We start from the raw sequence: 19761 nt of genomic DNA on the forward strand, positions 1-19761 counted from the left end.
ATACTACGATCAAAGTAGTCACTTATTGCCATTTTTGGCGCCATTCGGGATATTTGTGTGAACACGAGACACGGAAGCGAAATCCAGAAATCCGATCGTTAATTGGTAACTGAACTGCAACAAAGTTGAAACCCTTTATAGAAATGCTCGTTAATGGAGGTTCTCCAGGGACACGATACCTGTAAGTATATCTCAATCGATATCTAATTGATGACTAACTCAACTACACTTGAAGCTACCCTTTGTTCCATAGATATCCATTTGGAAGTTTAAAATTTCATTAACAACGAAATGAGTTGAAGTAGAACAGGAACAGAACCGACTCTCATAATTATATCGAAGTCTTCGAAGTCAATTTGAAAATATATATATGTAACGTAAATTTAAAGGAAACTTTGCTAATATAATCGTGACAAACAGATCTTATTGCGACGATAATGAAATTTCAGAATTTCCTATATGACACGAACAACATATCGATAGAAGGTTTTTACGAGTGTTCGAATACTTTTGTGAGCAACTCGCTATTTCTCACGATAATCTTGAGACCAAATTGACTCGGATCGTGAGACATTCGTGTACAGCTGTATGACAAAAGTGCCTCCGGTGTAAAGCGTACAAAGCCTTCATCGAGTAGAAAAATGCGTTCCTGTTTACGCGATCTAGCCAATCGAAGGTCGCAAACGTGCAAATATCTTTCTCGGCCTTTCCCAATTGCGTACCTACGAAACTTGATGAATCGAATACAGTGAATTTCTCGAGAATCTTTAACAAGGTGATTCATCGTCGCGTCGCGTCCCACCTGCGAAATACCTGCACAGTCCTTGCGATCGCTGGAAAGGCCACGCTATGGACCGAATTACGAATTTCTTCTTTCCAACGCTGCGAGAGAATTCTGCGTGGTTCCGGGTGCTTTTATGGATCCTGATTTATTTTTACCGTGCTTTGTTCAGTTTTACAGACGATATATACCACAAGTATCGTATGGATTTTTAAATTTAGATATTGCTGAAGAAAAAGAAATTAAATTTCCCACAAAGGCATAAAAGTTCGCAGTCTAGCGGTACACTCTCAAGATACGTAGTAGATCGCAAATTTCTACAAAATCTACTAAAATAATATTAAAAATAATACGTTCTTTGCTCTTCAAGAAGAAAGTAACGCGTCCAAAGATAAACTGCAACGAAACTTCCGACTGCCACCCACATTCTTCCATGGCCGCTGGTAAAAATAACGAAACCGCCCCCGAAGAAAGGAGGAAGAAACGATTTACATCGCTCGACACTCATCCATCATCCGTCTATAACACACCTTCTCGTTTTAACTAACAACCGCGAGCCTTTTTTGAAGGTACCAAAACAAAAGCAACAGAATGGAGGAGTAGGGAAAAAAAGGAGGTGTTCTGAAACCATCAGCCATCCTCGGAAACCATCGAATCCCCCATTCGGTCCATTCCATAAACATAACGATGGTTGGAGGATCGTGCCACGTTCCATGACTCCTTTTTACTCGAGCGGAAGGGTCCTGCAGATCCAAGACGAACAAGGATCACTATATCGTGAGGGGGAGGGCAAATAGAGTGGGGAGCACGTAAGAATTATCCCTGAAGAGTCGAAACGGAGAAGAATGGGGAAAAGAGAAGACACCAAGAAGAGGATGGGCACCAAGTTGGTCGGTTGGTCTTGCCGACCCCCACCCTGTATATAAGCCTTCTTCTGCTGGCTACGTCTTCAGTCTTTCAGTTCGAACGGCACACTGCGTGTACAATACGAAGAGATCATCATCTGTACGAGACTGAGATCGTCGTGACGATGGCTTGCTAAACGGAAGCGACCGGTGCGTCAGGATGCTCGGCCGTGTGCGCGCCGCTTTCTTCAGCCTGGTACGTGTCCCATATACGCAGGACCACGAGTGCTACAAATTCTTTTCTATTCCTTTTCGCTTCTTTCTTCATCTTCTCTTCCTCTTTGACAGTCGAGTCAGTGAATTGCCGTAGTTAGGTAATTGTGAAACGGGATGTTGGTCAGAGAAACGTTACAAGTCAATTTCGCTACAAATAGAACGGTCGTGGATGTAGGTTCGTTGAGTTTGTCGAGAGCAGGCAAGGTGCTTTTAGACGCTTTAGAGTTGGCAATGAGGTAGAAATGAATGAGATAATCGCGTGGGCTGAGTAGAATACCATTGACATGGATCGCTGCGTTTTGGTCCGATGGCCTTGTATGAAAATTATTTATTTGGCAAATCCTTTTGCAAAATCGAATCAGGTTGGGCAGACGCGACGAGGAAGTGTCGTTTTCGAAGTTGAAACGAGCTGTTGGAAACGTTGATTGTGATTTAGGTGTAGTTTGGGTGCTTGACGAGCTTGAAATATTCGGAACACGATATATTACTCTGTGTAATAACGTGATCAAACTTTTGATGTTTTAAATTGAAAGCGAATATCGATTGAATTAAAATATTATCAACAAGTTCGTAATCGCGACACTACAAATTGTGTGTATGATTTATTCCATGTTACAATTAAACTTTTAATTGAAGCTTCCCTTTTTTTCGCGCTGATACGTGGAACGCGGGAACGATATTTATTAACTCGACGCAATTTCAATATTGAGTTCATTCTATTCGTTTCATACGTTGCGCGAGAACCAGAAAACGTGTCCTTTCATTTGAATATTCTGCAATAATTCTCAAATTCTATCCATCGAAATTTTCGCACGTACCTTCGTTTGCAACAAACTCTTCATCGTGTCTCATTCAACATAAAAATATGTTTGGAATATTTGAAGAAACTTCTAAACTAATCTAATAACTTTATGTTATTAAACAATAGATAAATAAAATAAAAATAGTGGGTGGTTAAAATATAAAAACAACGGGTGACTTGTAAAATTTCAAATATTTCCTATCACCAAAGTAAAATCAATCGATTGCACTATCATTATTCAATAAATTTCAAACTATATAGAAATTCATTAGCGCACTAGTCACGAGTTGATTGAAATTGATTGATCATTAGTCAGACTGAAATAAAGCGTTTATCTTTCACGGTAGTCGTCACTTAAATATAGCGATGATAGGCGTTTACACCTGCACGTTCTCTGGGATGAAAGCAAAGAAATTCACGCCACGTCGCGACGAAGTACCAACGAATTACGAAATAAAGACGTACGTTTATTCGACTGCAAATAGAAAATCGCAACCAACAATCAGGTCGGCGATCATTCTCTTGCACTGCACCCAATGTAACGCTCGTTACTTCCAACACACTTCCGCTTATGTTAAAAAAAAAAAACAAAAGAAAAATCAACCTTTAATTCTTATCAACTCGTCAAAATCAAAATATTCTCCACATAGCATTTAATATTCGTATCCCGGTAGAATGATTTAATTTTTAGATTTCTTACTCTTTATATGTTACTCATTTTTTTTTTTTTTTTTTTTTTTTTTTTTTTTTTTTTTTTTTTTTTTTGTTGGAAATAATATAAATAATTTCTTTTATCAAGTATTCCTAGTGCAATTTCCATCAACTCTCACGAATAAAATAATTCTCATCAATGAAATAACTCGCATAGTATAGATTAATGAAAAACATACAAATAGTATTTCAATTATGCGCAGCAATTATTCACAGCCGTTGCGAAAACAATTTCAAGAATTATTTAATCTTGATCGGAAGCCACTAACGAATTTTTCAAGAATATCACGTGGAAATCAATTATTCCGCTTACACGTACGAGCAGAGATTCGAAGAGGAATGTTTCAGGGTCATTAAACCTTGCGCAGATAACAGAGGTTCGGTTATACATTTGAAATGCGTCGGACGTAGTTACACGCGAATCGAAGCGAATGACGATTGCACCATCATATAATATAATAGGCCGGTACCGCGATGGTCGATGCTCGTGGCGCGGAGTTTCATTGATCTTGGCACTCGCACGCCAATGTCGTTGCACTACATTTCATTCATAACTCTCAATGCCGCGGGAGTAACGCTATTATGCTCGCGTGTAATCCCATGGTTCGTTCGAGCGTGACGCATAACGATGCATTCGAACGCGTATCGGTCGCGAGTCATCGAGATGACCCCTGCTATCCGACGCATCATTATCTCTCAGGGTATAAATTACATAAGTAAATTACGACTACTTGCGTACAAACGATGGAAGAACCGCGAAACGAACGATCGACGGTCGGTTCAGAGTTTTGGTATATGAAACGGTTATGGACTCGTCAACGAATCGACGAAGCATAATTATTCGCAAGTTTTAGAATAAAAAGAGGGTATTTGGGAGGAATACCAAAGATAGAAAGCACTAGTAGCTGTGGTATTGAATAAAAAAAATTGTAATTTGAAATTTAATAGAAGATGAACTAAAAGAGATAGAACAAAGATTTGAAGTAATACTTTTCATTGAAATGAATGAAAAATCGGTATCGTTTGTTTACGACAGAATTAGATAATCGTAGAGATTGAAACAATGGGAGTTCTTCAATTTAGAAATTAGACTCGATCTTTTCAACGAGTCTCCGATATTGATGGTAGATGGGCGATAACTATAGGGGTTTAAGTGCACAAATACAGAGGAGATGGATAGGTACAGGGGGCTGGGGAAAAAGAAAGGGCTTGTGAAATAATAGCCGGTCAATGGTTAGCAGAAGATCTGCTCATCTGTCGGGAGAACTTCGAATAAGGCCTCTTCTATCGAAAGTCTGGCAATGATTGACGACTACCGGTTGAACTATAGGCTGCTCCGGCTCTATCTTCAATCTCTAGAAATTATCTTCAGATGCAATCCGTTTGTACTGTTTACAAATCCGGCGAGATACAGCGTTTAACGCTTTGATACGGCTAGTTAAATACAAAAGCTCAGCTAATTTGTTCCGGTCCGCAGCTGCCCGTTTACTGCGCTTCTGCGATAGCACGTTGCAAATTTGCAAATTCTTCTGGCCGCCAATTTCTTGCAAATTTTTGACTACCCGAACGGTGGATCGACTCCTCTACGAAATTGATAATCCTTATCCATTAGATATCTATTAACAGATAACTCCTTTACCTTCTTTGTACAGTGGTTCACGAAGGTATTTGAACACATACCATAGAAACCTTCGATGTGTATATCGTACGTGTTACGTAAAACGTCTTGATTAGTACTCTAACGAGACACGACTCTCATGGTTTTATCAATAAAGTTTGAAAATGTAAAAAATTAGCATTGACGAAGGTCCCCGGTGAATATCCAGGTTTATCAATATAATGGTTAATTGATTACTTAAACTTAACTTTCGTGATCATTGCGAAATACGTGTACATTTGTACTTTAGTGAATATCTTCTCATTTCTACATACGTATATCCTACTTTCGCATTTGTTTCAAACTTAACGAACATAATCGTGATAATCCAGTCTCATAACGGTGCTAATGAAATTTCACAATGTTTCATACATAATGTATTCGTGAAAGATGTTTACGAGTTTTCGAATACCTTCAAGAACCTGTGTATCTCCATTGAAACGTTACAAAAAAGCGTTTAATAAGAATTAAAAATCGCGATGTCTGTCAGACGAGTAAATTTTAATTAACCGAATGTAAAGGGAATATTTTTACGGAAGAGATAATTCCCTTGGCGAAGAGATCCTATTTGAAAGACACTTGAACGACGTGTAAACGTGCTGAGAGTATAAAGGGAGTAAGTTTGCACATTCACCTGACCACGATCGTCATTTAATCCTGGATAGAATTGAAAGTTTCGTCGAACTCGTTGTCATAGTCACGAGGTGGTACAATGAGATGTACCAGCCACCCTAAGGTAAAAGGTAATTTGCAAACGCGTTTAACTGCCGATTCGTCGTAACTGCCTCGCAAACAGACGGACCTTTAATGAAACGACATACGACGCTCGTCACGAGCTCCGACTACTTGGCTAAATAGCACAGATTTCAAAAGGCTACCCTCTCACGTGGAAACTTTTCTAAAAGCTGATACCCTGAGGTAGTAATTATGTTTTATGATTTATTGAATGCTCGATCGTCGATACGCTCACGTTCACAATTACCCTTTACCTTCGTCGTTAGGTCTTCTAGCTAAATATCATGCAATATCTTTCATATAATCGTAACTTGCGGTGGAAATTATTTCGCGAATGTACGCAAGATTCGATTGCTCGGATCAAGAGTATAATCGTTGTAAAGTGTGATTGAAATTGAGTACAGCAGGTGTTTAAATGAAATTGTAGTTGGTTTAAAAGCACGGCGAGGAATTCTGAAATTAAAGTTTGATTCGCGTAGAAAATCGCAGCTAAAACGTAACAAACGATAAACCACGTTGTTTTCTCTTAAATTTCTAGCAGTAAAACCGACTGAAATTGTTGCTTCGGGCATCATCTTTTTTTCTTTTTCTTTTTTATATTTAATTACACCGGCAGTTCTGAAAATTACAAAGCAAATCGAAAAGCAAAAGGATCTACATGTGCCCAGGGAAATACATAAAGAGCAATAACGTAAATTGCAAGCGAAAAGCAAAATTATTATTTAATAATGCTTGCCTATATCGAAATTAAATAGTTGAAAAACCATAATCGTTCCTTTCAATGCGATGCGAAAGTTCATTAAATGCCGTACAACTTGTCTAAGAATTTATATATTAATGTAATCGGTAAAACATAATGTTGGTACGCGATGCATTAAGCAACTCGTTGCAACTCAGTTGTGAAAGACACGCGCAAGGAACAATGTTTAAAGGTTAGACAGCAAGAAAGTCTTGTTTGAGGAGCACGTGTATCGGCCACGCTGATTTTGCCACAATGTCCTTTTCGATTAATTTCCCCGTAGGATTTTACTTGGCCTCTTATGTTTTCGATATGCAGAAAGATTAAAGTTACAAATTCACAGAGAGAACATGACTCAGGGTTTCAGAAAATGGTCTGTGTCTTACAATTAGGAAACAATGACATAGGAAGCAAGTGTTACAAAGCAAGATGGTAACGTTACGAATATGCTAATGCTTCAATCAGATTTCTATTTCGGGTTTATCTAGGAGAAAATAGATAGAAAATGTGAAAGTACCGTGCAACGATCGAAAGTTGCATCACTGGCAATATTTTGGAACAGATACCACGAGAATAAAAATTTGTTTTTCTTTCTAAATAGAGTGGCAGATCCTTAGAGAGAGTTTTCTTCTCACAATTTGCTGAATATTGTTGCTTACTAATATAATCGATAATAATTTACCGATCAGATTTTTAACCAGCGCATGCTTGCGGCAAATATTTTGTAACTTCCATATACATTTTCAAGTTCGTTTCAAACATTATCGATACAATCTTGATAGCCGTGTTTCATCATAGTGCTAACGAAATTTCAAAAAGTTCTATATAACACGGATTCGTGAAAGTTTTCTATAACCGAGCTAACATTACCGTTAGAAAGAAGCTACGAAAAAATATTCTAAAACAAATATGAAAAGTATCCGATTTCTGGTATTTCAATTAAAAAAGTTTCTTTCTATTCCTTTGTTGTTCAATCTTCCACGTGCTAGGCAGTATGTGATAAATTAATTCGCGTTTTGTCTGATTTTACATTAGAAGAAACCACAAAGCCGCAACAAACACCGTCGAACCCTCGCACACTTGTTGCCACGACCTCCGCAACGAGCTGACAATGAATCCGTGTAGATCCTATCGAGCTAACTTTCTTTTCGTAATCCTCCCAATAATGCAAACCGCCTCCATCTGGTTTCGGTAATATCCCGGTTGGCCTTCTGATATTAAATTGCTTTTCTCCCGCAACCGGCCATTGTTTCCACGAACAATTAGTACGATTACGTTGATGAACGAAGGAAAAGAAGGAGGGAGATTAAGTGTCGCGTACAGTGTCGGTTGCGAGACCACCAAGTTATCTTGATTTTTGGAACAACGATCCCTCGATGTTTCAAGGATTGGGTAGAACGATTCCCGTGAAGCACGCAACCTGTGAGCGTCCATGTGATCGATCGCAATACAAATCGTACAATGCGATATTGAGCATTGCAATTCAAACACCATCCGGATATTATTGATATTAAGCAAATATTTAATCAAATATATAATTATTCATTAATACTGCACACAACTTCGACCGATCAATGTATTTAAATCAGCTGCAACTTATTTAATTTCATCTCTTCTAACTATATCTACGATTATTTTTTAATATCTTACCTAACCTACCTGACCAATCTATTTGAATCTCCTTCGACTTACTTGAACCGCAGTGTCAGCCATTCAAACTCAACAAAACAATAGAAATGTTACTTTATCTAATATCGAAAACTTCTTTCATCCTCATCATTTAATCCCTCCCCTAGAAATAATCACTAATTTCGTTCCTCTTCTAATACCTATAAATCGATTCCTCTTTCTACGATTATCATTCCTATTCGAATTGCTAATCAATTCTTATCAATCTCGCTTCGGTCTTATCCTGCGTGTTCAACGATTCGAACTCATTGGGCCATGAATTTCGCACGAACCAGGCCGGCTCAACTTTCTCCGAATAGAAAACGATCTGAATGATCCTAAACTCGGCTGTGCGCGCGTATCTGCTCGAATCGATGCGGCCAAACCGTAAGATAAACGATCGCCGGGCCAGAGGCCTGGCTCCAAGCGATATCGACGTTCCATTACGCAACTCGTCGCTGACTTTCACTGAATGCGATGATGCGCCGATTCGTGTTTCGCGACACAGAGGCCACCGTCCAGCCTCGGGCCGATTCATGACGCGATATACATCATACATGTTAAGGGTTGATCGGTTTTACCACCCCGTAGGCGATCGCGCATCAAATTATTAGGAAGATTAATTGATACGATAGATAGGCAAATAGGTCTGTGTGAAGAAAGAATGTTTGTTTTAATATTAAATCTTTGATACAAACGTGAAACAATTTTAAAGATACGTTCGTCTTTCAAAGCAGAAGTATAATACGTGTCAAGGGATGTGCAGTTTAATGATTGTTCGTTGTGAAAGATTTCAGTGGGACTGATTCAAACGAATTTCGTTACGTAGGATACGCTAGCTGGATATGCCGAGCTGATTAGAATTTCTATGAAGCCCACTGTGCGTAATTGAGTTAGAAATGTAGGAATTTTTGGTATTGCGTAAAGATTTAAATTTATCCATGTAGGAAAGATAGGTGCTCGGAGTATCCGAACTAAAATTAAACTTTATTTTAATGTCTGATACACGGGCATATACAGTCGGCCTCGAAGATATTCGGATAGTAGTATAACTTTTACTACTGTGTTCCATACCCGAGATAAATACAGATAAAACAGCAAGAATGTTATGCGGTATATTGAAGCGTATAGTGTATAGATTCAGAAAATATAGAATTTGTGGCTTAGAACAAACCGTTGTTTAAATATCGAAAGAAACGTTGGGAAAAAAGCGAATTTTCGTGTCGCGAAAAATGGTAATTGTCTGATAGTCCTTTTGTTCAATAGCACGGTTTTATCTGTATTTATATCGGATAGCAAAGTTATGCTAATGTTCGATTATTTTCAAAACCAACTGTACACACAGTTAAGAAAAGGTGCAAAGTGTAAACAGCGATGTTAAATATAAAGATTCCAACTGCTGATGGAAATTCCTGTCTCGGGGAAACCCTTCCGATGACGGTACGATTTGTTCGATATATGCATTTTCTGTTTCTTCTCTTTGATTAGTGACTTAAATTTTTAGTGACTTGCAAAAAAAAAAGGAAAAGAGAATCATGTCGAGTTACGTAAAAGTATGAGTAACACGTGTAGCAGAATATGAGTAACGTAGGAAATGAATTCGCGCACAAAGAGTATCGATTTCTGCTAATTGTCCCTCGTTTAGTGGAATTTTCCTGTCACAGGATTACGAGAGCTTGTATGTAATTATTTTCTATTGGAGCATGTGAACGAGAGATCGTTACGTTCTCTTTATGGGGATCACGTTAAGACAATAATCGACTTTATTCTTTTCTCTGCTATCTTTCTACCGTGATCCAATTATTATTAATTATGTAGCTTCTTAAATGAGACATCATTACACATCTTCTTTCTCTTTGCTATATTAAGTATCACAGTACTGCTATTATTATAATATTATCTACAATATTAATTATTTATTTTAAATATTCGTAACTTCAAAATTTCTCTTTCAAAATTTCTTCAGGAAATAATTATATTTCACTCTTCTCTTTTATTTAACTTTATATATATATATATATGTGTGCAATATATATACATATACATTGCTTCACGAAAATACTTGAACACAAAATATTTATGGAAAACTTTCATGTCCATATGGTATATGTTACATGAGACACATTTTAAAATTTCATTAGCACTGTAATGAGGTACCACTGCTAGGATCATATCGGAAAAATTGCAGGCAAATCTTAAAGTTTATATAAAGATTACATATAGAAAGGAATTGTACAAGCGTTCGAACACAGGCTGTTCGCGAGCTTATGTCCATAAATGTTAATGAAATTTTCACCTTTGAAACAAACTATATGCATATTAAAATCAGACCCACGATACGAAAGATAAGATAGAAAAATTAATAATTAATAAGGATGTTCCACGCGAGAAGATCATAGATACACATATTTACGGACTTGTTTTTACGTCCCTCGAGTTTCTACCTGTCATAATGATCATACACCGCAAAAGCGCAATATCTGTATGCAAATGACAGAGTAAATGAAAACGGAGAACGGGACGAGCGTGAATAGAGTAGCGCGTTTCGTGGTACATACGAGCGATTATGCAATCAACAGCCGCAATCTTTTCAGCCGATCGTTCTTTTTTTCTCAGAGAGAAGAAATTGTAACCATTATGCGTTCACACGCTTTAATTAACGATATCTGTCGAGACTTAATAAGATTTCGAAGATCTTACATACGCTTGTAATTTTCTCATAACCGTGTTACACGATTCTCTGTTTTCATTTCGCAATATTCCGGCTGTCCGCCCGCGAACACAAGTCACGGATGATATCGTTGTGTTATTCCTCTTCGACAGAGATCACCTGGTACACGATCGAGCTTGTTACGAGATTGCCACGTGAAAATAGGTTTAAGCGATGTTGATATTATCGGTAAACGCTATCGCGCTTAAAAGCCTATTATTTCTTTCTTATGTAAAAAGATTTTTCCATCGATCAAAAAATACTTGACTAAAAGAACGGATTAAAAACGTGGAAATGAAAGAATTCCTTTTACACGAATTGTACTTTTCAGAACCCTCTAACTTTTTATAACTTCACCTTTGACTTTTACTTAAATCCACTCATGACGTTTACCCACGCGTACATAAAATCCTGCCCAACGATAATTAATATATATTTCCCTCCGCTGTTTCGGTACAATACATCACACGAGCTTGCTGTATGTTTAAACAAATCAGAACTTGACGCGGCAAACACATACTGTGCGTAAGTTGTGCGCGTAATCGTTCACGCAACAAAGGTCTTAGAGCCGCTTGTAAATAAAAGGCTACGCATATGGAAGTGACGAATGGGCACAATTTCTTACCTTGAACCACGATGGCTCGATGTTCTGGTCCAAGTATCTCTTCGTCACTCGCGGTGTTCTCATTTTCAAGAAGTGGTCAGCCAGGCACTCGCGGCCACGATTTAAAAATGTGCTATTTAAAAACGCAAACACCAGTCACCCACTAAAACCAAACGAAACGAATTCGTGTTAAACGATCGTTTATATGCCTCAGATACTATTCGCGACGCTGCTTCATTTAACCACCGACTCGATTAAAAGCTAGCTTTCGTTTTCAATTTTCGATACTCGAGGTCGACTAGGAACGCCATACTTTGTCTGGCAATCGTACCAAAAATAAATCTACACGATCCAACGAGTAGAAAGGAAATTAACGTTTCAATCACGACACGAGATATAGAAAAGATCGCGTATAATAGCCAATACCGTTCGACTTTATGCGATGCCGCGTGATAGTGTTATCAGAACAAGCGACCAAGTACGACTAACCGCGTTCGTTTTGCTACCAAATCGACTACGTCGGGTCAAATCGGAATTTAATACGAAAGTCGAATGAAATTTTCCACTTTGATATTCCCAGTTTCCTACGTGAAGAATCGTTTCACGTGATATTTAAGAGGATAGTTTGGGCGAGATGAGATTTCCACAAAAATTTACTTTTCTTATTTGCGTCGCTTTTCTAACGAACAGATGGTGTACGATGAATAAACCGAGAAAGTTTTTATACGTATAAATAATCGAATTTTTATAGCATTTTTTACGCCTGTATCCTCCAGTGTACTGATATATGAGGCCGAGTTATCTGATTTCCAATGACTCAGAAAACGAAAGTTTCACGAAGGAGGATTTGTATCAAAGGTAATAAAACAGTTCGATACGAAACGGAACAAACAGAACGCGTAACGAAGCTACGAATTTATGAATTATCGTGAACTTTTACGGTTGTTCGTTCGGCCCTTGACTTGTAATTTTCAATTATCAATCATGAATGTCATCGAGAATTTATTCTATTGGCAGAGCCGTATGAATTTATCGCTATGAATTTTATGACTGCAGCATCTTCACCGTGCGATGAGAAAACGAATCCCAATCACCTTTCCCATTGTAAAGTTCTCGTCGAAAAACCAGGTAATAAACGGGTAACTATTTTACCGCGTAATAATATAATAACTAACTATAGCGTGATTTGACGGGTAACAAATTATCGGCAAATAAGTCATTTTTATTCAATTATTTTTTTTTTTACATTTTTATCAAATTTTTAACAATTTTTACAATTTATGAAATTTCCTCATCGGAATTTACCTGCTTCGTTAATAAATTCGTTGCTTCTCTGCAAAAGGATATACAGATCGTTGTTGCTTTTAATTATCACGAAAGATTTCTTGCTTTTAGACGTATAGAATACCATTTTAAGGGATCGACGACTGTCTCGATAGGCCGGGACAATCCTCGTCACGTGGATATTCATACAGATCCACGTTTCTTCGCCTGAAAATCATACGTATAATTTCAGATGCCCTATTCGATAAACACCGCTTCATCTTTCGATAATCTGCATTCGTTTACGTGCCATTTCATAGCTGTTCCGTGGATAATCTCTAATACTCGGTTTTACGATGCTGATACCGCATCGAGAATTATAATTAGGTTTTTAATGGCAATTCACAGCGAGACTGCATCTATCGATTTACAGATAATTTAGGAGGTTTCGGATTATTATCTTGGAAGAAAAAATATATAGTTTATAGGACAAGTTATCGTAAAGGAAAACGACAGGGAAAATGTAATAACTTTTTGCTCGATAGCTAATCGAAGTATTTTAATATGAGACTAATCATTTTCAATGTAATCATAAACGTGATTATTTATCGTTTTCGAGATACGAATACCGAAACTATCACGCTACATATTTACCACATAAATATTTATTAAACAGTAGTTACCTCGTAATAATATTTCCCTCGGTAAATAACTTGGCGCACACCTAACATTCAAAATCAACAACAGTGAATCGAGATGAAAGCAACAGGAATGCAGAATAAACAATCCGAAATACGTACATCGAAACGATATTCGCCAATGTACACATATGTATAACGCTCTTTTATTCGCAAGAATTTCAACCACCGGAACGCGTCTTTCGTCCTTTAATACACGAGCGAGAAAATCGCTCCCTCCTATCGCAGCTCGTGTCTGCAGATTCAAAAGCGTATGGCGTTCATATCCAGCACATCAACAAAAAGAGAGAAAAGCAAACGAAATTTCAACATATTTTACATGACACGCGCGACGTGTGTGCATCGAACTTTCTTACAATTGTCCGAGTACTTTTGTGACCTGTGATTTCCTTAGCGAAACATTCGTTTCGATCGACCGGACCACGATCGATCAACTGCCTTTCGCACGTTCTCGGACGTCCTCGAGTCGCGCGAAATCTTCACCGATTCCCAATGTGGTTTTATGTCCGCCTGTATCCTGAAGACGGCTGAGCGACGCGACACGATGTTAATCTTGACAGCCGGTGAGGCGCGTAAACGCGGATGGTTACTGCCTGGGGTTCGATCCTTGATTTACCATTGTCCACTAAAATATCGCGCCGGCACGAATACCAGAGGGATTAACAGGCGACGTTTGATTCACGGCGCAGGGCAGGTCGAGCGTTGGCATATATTAACCTTTCCCACCACACACGAAAGACTGTATATACAGAAGGCGAGATATGGCGAAGCGATGGTCGGGAAGAAGAGCTACTCGGGATCTCACTTTCCCTTTTCGTAGGTGGAACGATACGGCTGTCTGACATCATCGATCACGCGGCAAAGAACGTCCTAGCAGGATACGAGCGATCGTGCCACTTTTCATAACGATCTAGGTCGACCTCGTGCCGAACGAGATGTTTTGCGATCGAATGCTCACGCTTTCAGAGTCCAGACGACCTCTTCGTTTATTATTCATGGGTGAAACTACGTGGTTGTACGCGGCGATTGATTTCTCGTACTCGTCAAGGAGGAGCGAACCTGCCGAGTCAATTTGCTTTCGCAGCTTGTTCGATCGACGTGGATTGGAACGTGGGGCGAGAAAGGGTTCGCGATTTACAAGGCGTGGAAAGAAAGCGATACGCGTCACTTGTCAAATTTAGAAACCATTTTTACCAATGATCACATCTTATCGTACATCTTTCAAACGTATATTAAATCGTTTTTATATTTGACGTCGACTATTGTTGAACTTTTACGTTTTTCTATGTTTCACTTGGCGCGTTGTCGCAGAAATATCAGAATGGAAATACGATCGGAGATCGATGGTACCAACGTCCTTGATACCATTGAGAATATGCTGGAACTAGTTCTTATATGCATAAACAGTTTTTATAAATGAATATTTTCACAGAGATTATTGTTCGGTTGGTGATCGATGATATTAAGATTTCTTAATAATAGCTGGATCGATAATTCTTTTTCCATCGTTTTTTCCATCAATCTTCTGTCTAATCGATTCAACGGCACATTCCTCGATCATCGTATTACGACGCTTAGGAATGGAAAGCCTGGCAAATTTTATGCAAAATAAGCAAAAGAAAATAAACGTTTTTTATCAGGCATTTTTTTTTATACGTACCGTTTTACCGCGAAGGCTCACGCGACCCATTGCTCAATGCCAATTTGTATCTGTTTCATTTCTTTATTGACTTGCTACATCGCGTGCATAAATCATAGCGTTCTAGCTGAAATCAGTGATTAGAGCTTAGCAAGGTATCATTAATCTGATTGAATAGGACTGTCAAAAATACTTGAGAAGAATAAAGTAGCGTTTCAATTGCCTTTCATGTGGGTGGAACCCGTAACTAAGCAACCATCAATCACAATTACGAATATAAGTTGATAATTCTAAGCGTGTTTTAACGTCACGAACGAGGAGAAGCGTGTTACAACTAACGTCTCTATTAACTGGCTACCCTTTCAAACGCTTTGATACACAACAAGTGTGACTTGCAACGATTAGATCGTTGGGACAATTCATAGCAAAAATTAAGAAAGATTTATTTAAAATTAGAATTTTGTAGAGAATTAGAATCTTGTCATCTCGTTGAAGTATATGTCTGCAACGAATGTCTTGTATTTTCTACTTGTAAAAGCTTCTTTTCCAGCCATTATATCTGACACCGACATTTCTTAAACACCGTAAAAATGCCCAATAACCAGATCAGACGTAAATCGAATGAAAATTGGAAATTGAACGAAAAGTAATGGAAAGTCGTATTTTTTCAAAGCTATAACGCGATTAATAATTCCTGTTCGCTACCGATCCGCAATAACCGATAAATACGCAAGCAAACAACGCGAATCTAAACTCGTTGGATAAGATCGGCCGAGGTATCGCACAGAAACTGCTTCGAAATTTCACTTTCGGTTGACACGCGTGGGCGTTGATAAACAGGACAGGATTCGCGTAATGGAATATTCAGATAATCTACTTAAACGAAAATATCTGCTTTGAATTTACTAATTAACGTTTTAACGAAATATTATGAATGTTATTTAACGTTAAAGAAGACCAGCGTCTCGTTTGCCTGGGATAGTTTTCTTTAGCGTAAAGATAATCTGTTGTTATCCGTAGCTTCGATGAAATATAACTTTCGATTAATTATTCCTGTTAATGAAAATCGCAACGTTCGCTTTAGTAATGAGTCAACTTGTTCCATCTGATCTCTTTAATGTTAAAATCCTCCAAAATATTTCTATTACGATTATACCGTAATATATTTTTACTTCGGCTCCGCGAAAGTCTCTATCGTTTAATCGATGTTCTGCATTCCTTTAAGCTCCTGAAGCTTAGTTTTAGTGTACTCGGGGTACCTTTGTTCCTGTATTCTTTAAGCTTCACTAAGCGGTGCCTAAACAATTTTTTAATCGCAACGCGTAGAAACCATAATTTAATAAGAACGTGTATAGAGCGAAGAACACATAAAGCAGATATATCTCGTTAAATCATCGTCCATATAAAATTTACATGTTAATTGTCGCATTGTTATCTGACTGTACCACCGTAACATCGTCGAAGGTAAAGAAGCAGCTTCACCACAAAGTTGAAAAAAGTCCACTAACACTACGACGAGCGTAGAGCAATAAAAATGACTCTTATAATCATTACGAATAAATCTTTATGAATAAAAAGACATTTTTCGTCCTTTTACTACGCATATCGCGTCCGATGATCGTTTAGTGGTTTCAGGGTATAATAAAAAAACGTGGGAGATAAAATGATTCGCTTTGACTGCAATAGCGCCAATAGTAGTAATATGAACGTCCAAGCAAAAGCAATAAATTTGGACGATTTTTATCCTCTGCCTGTGGCTTGTCGACGTAAATCGTACAAGCCTCATTGACCCCATTATTTTCAAATAAAATTTCTTCGGGGAAGAAGCACTCGAAGTGTAAAATGTTATAAGAATTGTCGATGTTCCTAAGATGTTTATCGTTCCACTGAGGAACACGATGATGTTCCATTGAAAGATTACGCGACTTTATTTTTTAATTATCCGAAACAGCAACGCGAACGAAATTTTTCAGCATTAAGCACGTGGAAATAATTACGGAACTCAGTAAGTTGAGTTTTGGGATATAAGAAGATTAAACGTCAATGACAAAAAAAAGCGAGATTAAGCGTAGTACAACGATTTCGTGGTACAACCTTGTTTTATGAGTGTACGAAGATGGGATAACGTGTTCGTTAAGAGCGCATGAACGAAAATAATGCTCGTAAAGTAATAGCGAAACCTCCTTTTAGTCTTTTTTTTTTTTATATGTATTTTAATAGTGAAACAGTATTCTTAAAATATTTTAAGAGAATAAAATTTAATCTAGATATTTCTGGTTTATATTAGAAAGTGTCAGAATAAAAAACGTGTATAAATTTATTGAATTTTTTAAAGTCAGAAATGAATTGAAGCCCAGGGGCAATAGAAAATTAGATTTTGTATTTCATTTTCAGCTATACCTATATAACTGATTTATGACGAAAGAAGATTTAAAAAATTGAAATATAAAGTGAAATATGTCACCTAACTGATTGTTTAAAATCAAAAGGGAACTAATTTTTAGAGTAAAATGTAGTTGCATGATTTCAGCAATCATATTTCTGAACTTCAAGCGGTCGACTTGACATTTAAGATGACGAGTCGATCTGTTAGTGAATCTTTCCTAAGCTTTTAAAAGGTGAACAAGATTAGTCCAGCTAAAGTCCACCTAGCGAAAAACAAGTTGGCTAATTTCGTGCTTAATTATCGTTTCTGATTAACTGATCATATAGTTTGAGTTACATGCGTATTAGAATAACAAACTGTATTATTTATAGCTTTCTACTAATTTATAATCAGCCTTCTAAAACCCAGTGTCATAACCATATAATTTAAAAAATAAAATGCAAACGAATATTGTAATAATAAAACACAATTTTTCTACTAATTAATCATAAATTCATCTGCAATAGGTGATTGCCACATCTCTGTTGCAATACACACAGCAACAAGGAAGCAGGCAGAGTAGAGAAGTAATATTGAACATCAGTGATGAGCAGAAAATTCAATACCTAAATCAAGATTTCTATTCGAGTGAGCATATAGTTTATTCATGACAGCATATTGGGGAATAATTTCGTACATATTTGAATATATTATTATTCTTCCTACCAGATGCATATAATTATGGGTATGAAGTAAGTCCCAACGGACAATTTCATCACGAGGTACGCGGTCCAGACGACATCACGTATGGATGCTATGGATATATTGATCCATTTGGGAAGCTGAAAACAACGTTCTACATCAGCGATGGTTGGGGATATCGAGTTGTTCAACCAGGAAATTCGGTTGAATTGTTTCTTCATGAACATGAACATCACCACGAAGATGACACAGGACAACATCATCAAGAACATGACGATCATCACGATCATCACGGGGTGATTACAGAATGGGCAAATTTGTATTTCCCAGAAATATGTAGACAATTCGATGGAACGGGTTCTGGATCAACCGTCATACCAATACCAGGTAAATCACTATTTCTATAAATAACATACAAGCAAAGCAAGTTCGAAACGAAAACACTAACATTAAATAACACAAAGGCACAAGCACAAATCATTCAATCATTGGCGGAACACTGACACAACCAGGTAAACTACAGTATCCACCGAAACAACCGGAATATATAAATAAAGCTGGTATGGACAACTTGAAACAATGGCAAACGCCGATACTACACGAAACAATATGCGATAAAAGAAAACTAATACGAAAATAAAAATCGGTTCCATAACAAATACCAAAATTTCATTTACAGGATATCCCGGAATGCCGGAAACACCATCACAACCAGGAACTCCAGGCACACCTGGAACACCTGGAACACCTGGTACACCGGGAACACCGGGCTATCCTGGAAGACCACCCCAACCTGGATACCCAGGCAAACCCGGAAAGCCTGGCACTCCTGGCACACCATCTCAACCTGGGTACCCAGGTAAGCCTGGTACACCCGGAACACCTGGCACCCCCGGAACACCAGGACAACCCGGCTACCCCGGACAACCGCCCCAACCTGGATACCCAGGCACACCTGGAACGCCTGGTACACCAGGAACTCCTGGACAACCCGGATATCCTGGAACACCACCTCAACCTGGATACCCAGGCAAACCCGGAACACCTGGCACACCTGGCACTCCTGGCACACCTGGAACGTCAGGACAACCCGGCTACCCCGGACAACCGTCCCGACCTGGAAGTCCCGGCACACCAGGCACGCCTGGTACACCGGGAACGCCTGGAAAACCAGGCTATCCTGGAACACCACCTCAACCTGGATACCCAGGCATACCTGGAACACCTGGTACACCGGGAACACCCGGATATCCTGGAACACCACCTCAACCTGGATACCCAGGCAAGCCTGGCACTCCTGGCACACCTGGAACGCCAGGACAACCCGGCTATCCTGGAACACCACCACAACCTGGATACCCAGGCACACCTGGAACGCCTGGTACACCAGGAACGCCTGGACAACCCGGATATCCTGGAACACCACCTCAACCTGGATACCCAGGCAAACCCGGAACACCTGGCACACCTGGCACTCCTGGTACACCGGGAACGCCAGGCAAACCAGGATATCCTGGAACACCACCTCAACCTGGATACCCAGGCAGACCCGGAACACCTGGCACT

At 38.6% G+C, this 19761-nt stretch overlaps 1 protein-coding gene across 1 annotated transcript in view; it reads left to right on the plus strand.

The window, feature by feature from the left end:
- The first annotated feature begins 1748 nt into the window (after positions 1 to 1748).
- LOC122573724 (collagen alpha-2(IV) chain-like) overlaps positions 1749 to 19761 on the plus strand; it is a 25723-nt gene continuing 7710 nt past the window's right edge. The window contains exons 1-4 of the mRNA XM_043740484.1: positions 1749 to 1882; positions 18021 to 18141; positions 18223 to 18582; positions 18875 to 19756. Of these exons, the coding sequence (XP_043596419.1) occupies positions 1847 to 1882; positions 18021 to 18141; positions 18223 to 18582; positions 18875 to 19756 (1399 nt within the window). The 5' untranslated portion in view covers positions 1749 to 1846. The remainder of the gene's footprint in view (positions 1883 to 18020; positions 18142 to 18222; positions 18583 to 18874; positions 19757 to 19761) is intronic.

Source organism: Bombus pyrosoma, linkage group LG12 (assembly GCF_014825855.1).
Source record: "Bombus pyrosoma isolate SC7728 linkage group LG12, ASM1482585v1, whole genome shotgun sequence".
NCBI classification, from domain to species: domain Eukaryota; kingdom Metazoa; phylum Arthropoda; class Insecta; order Hymenoptera; family Apidae; genus Bombus; species Bombus pyrosoma.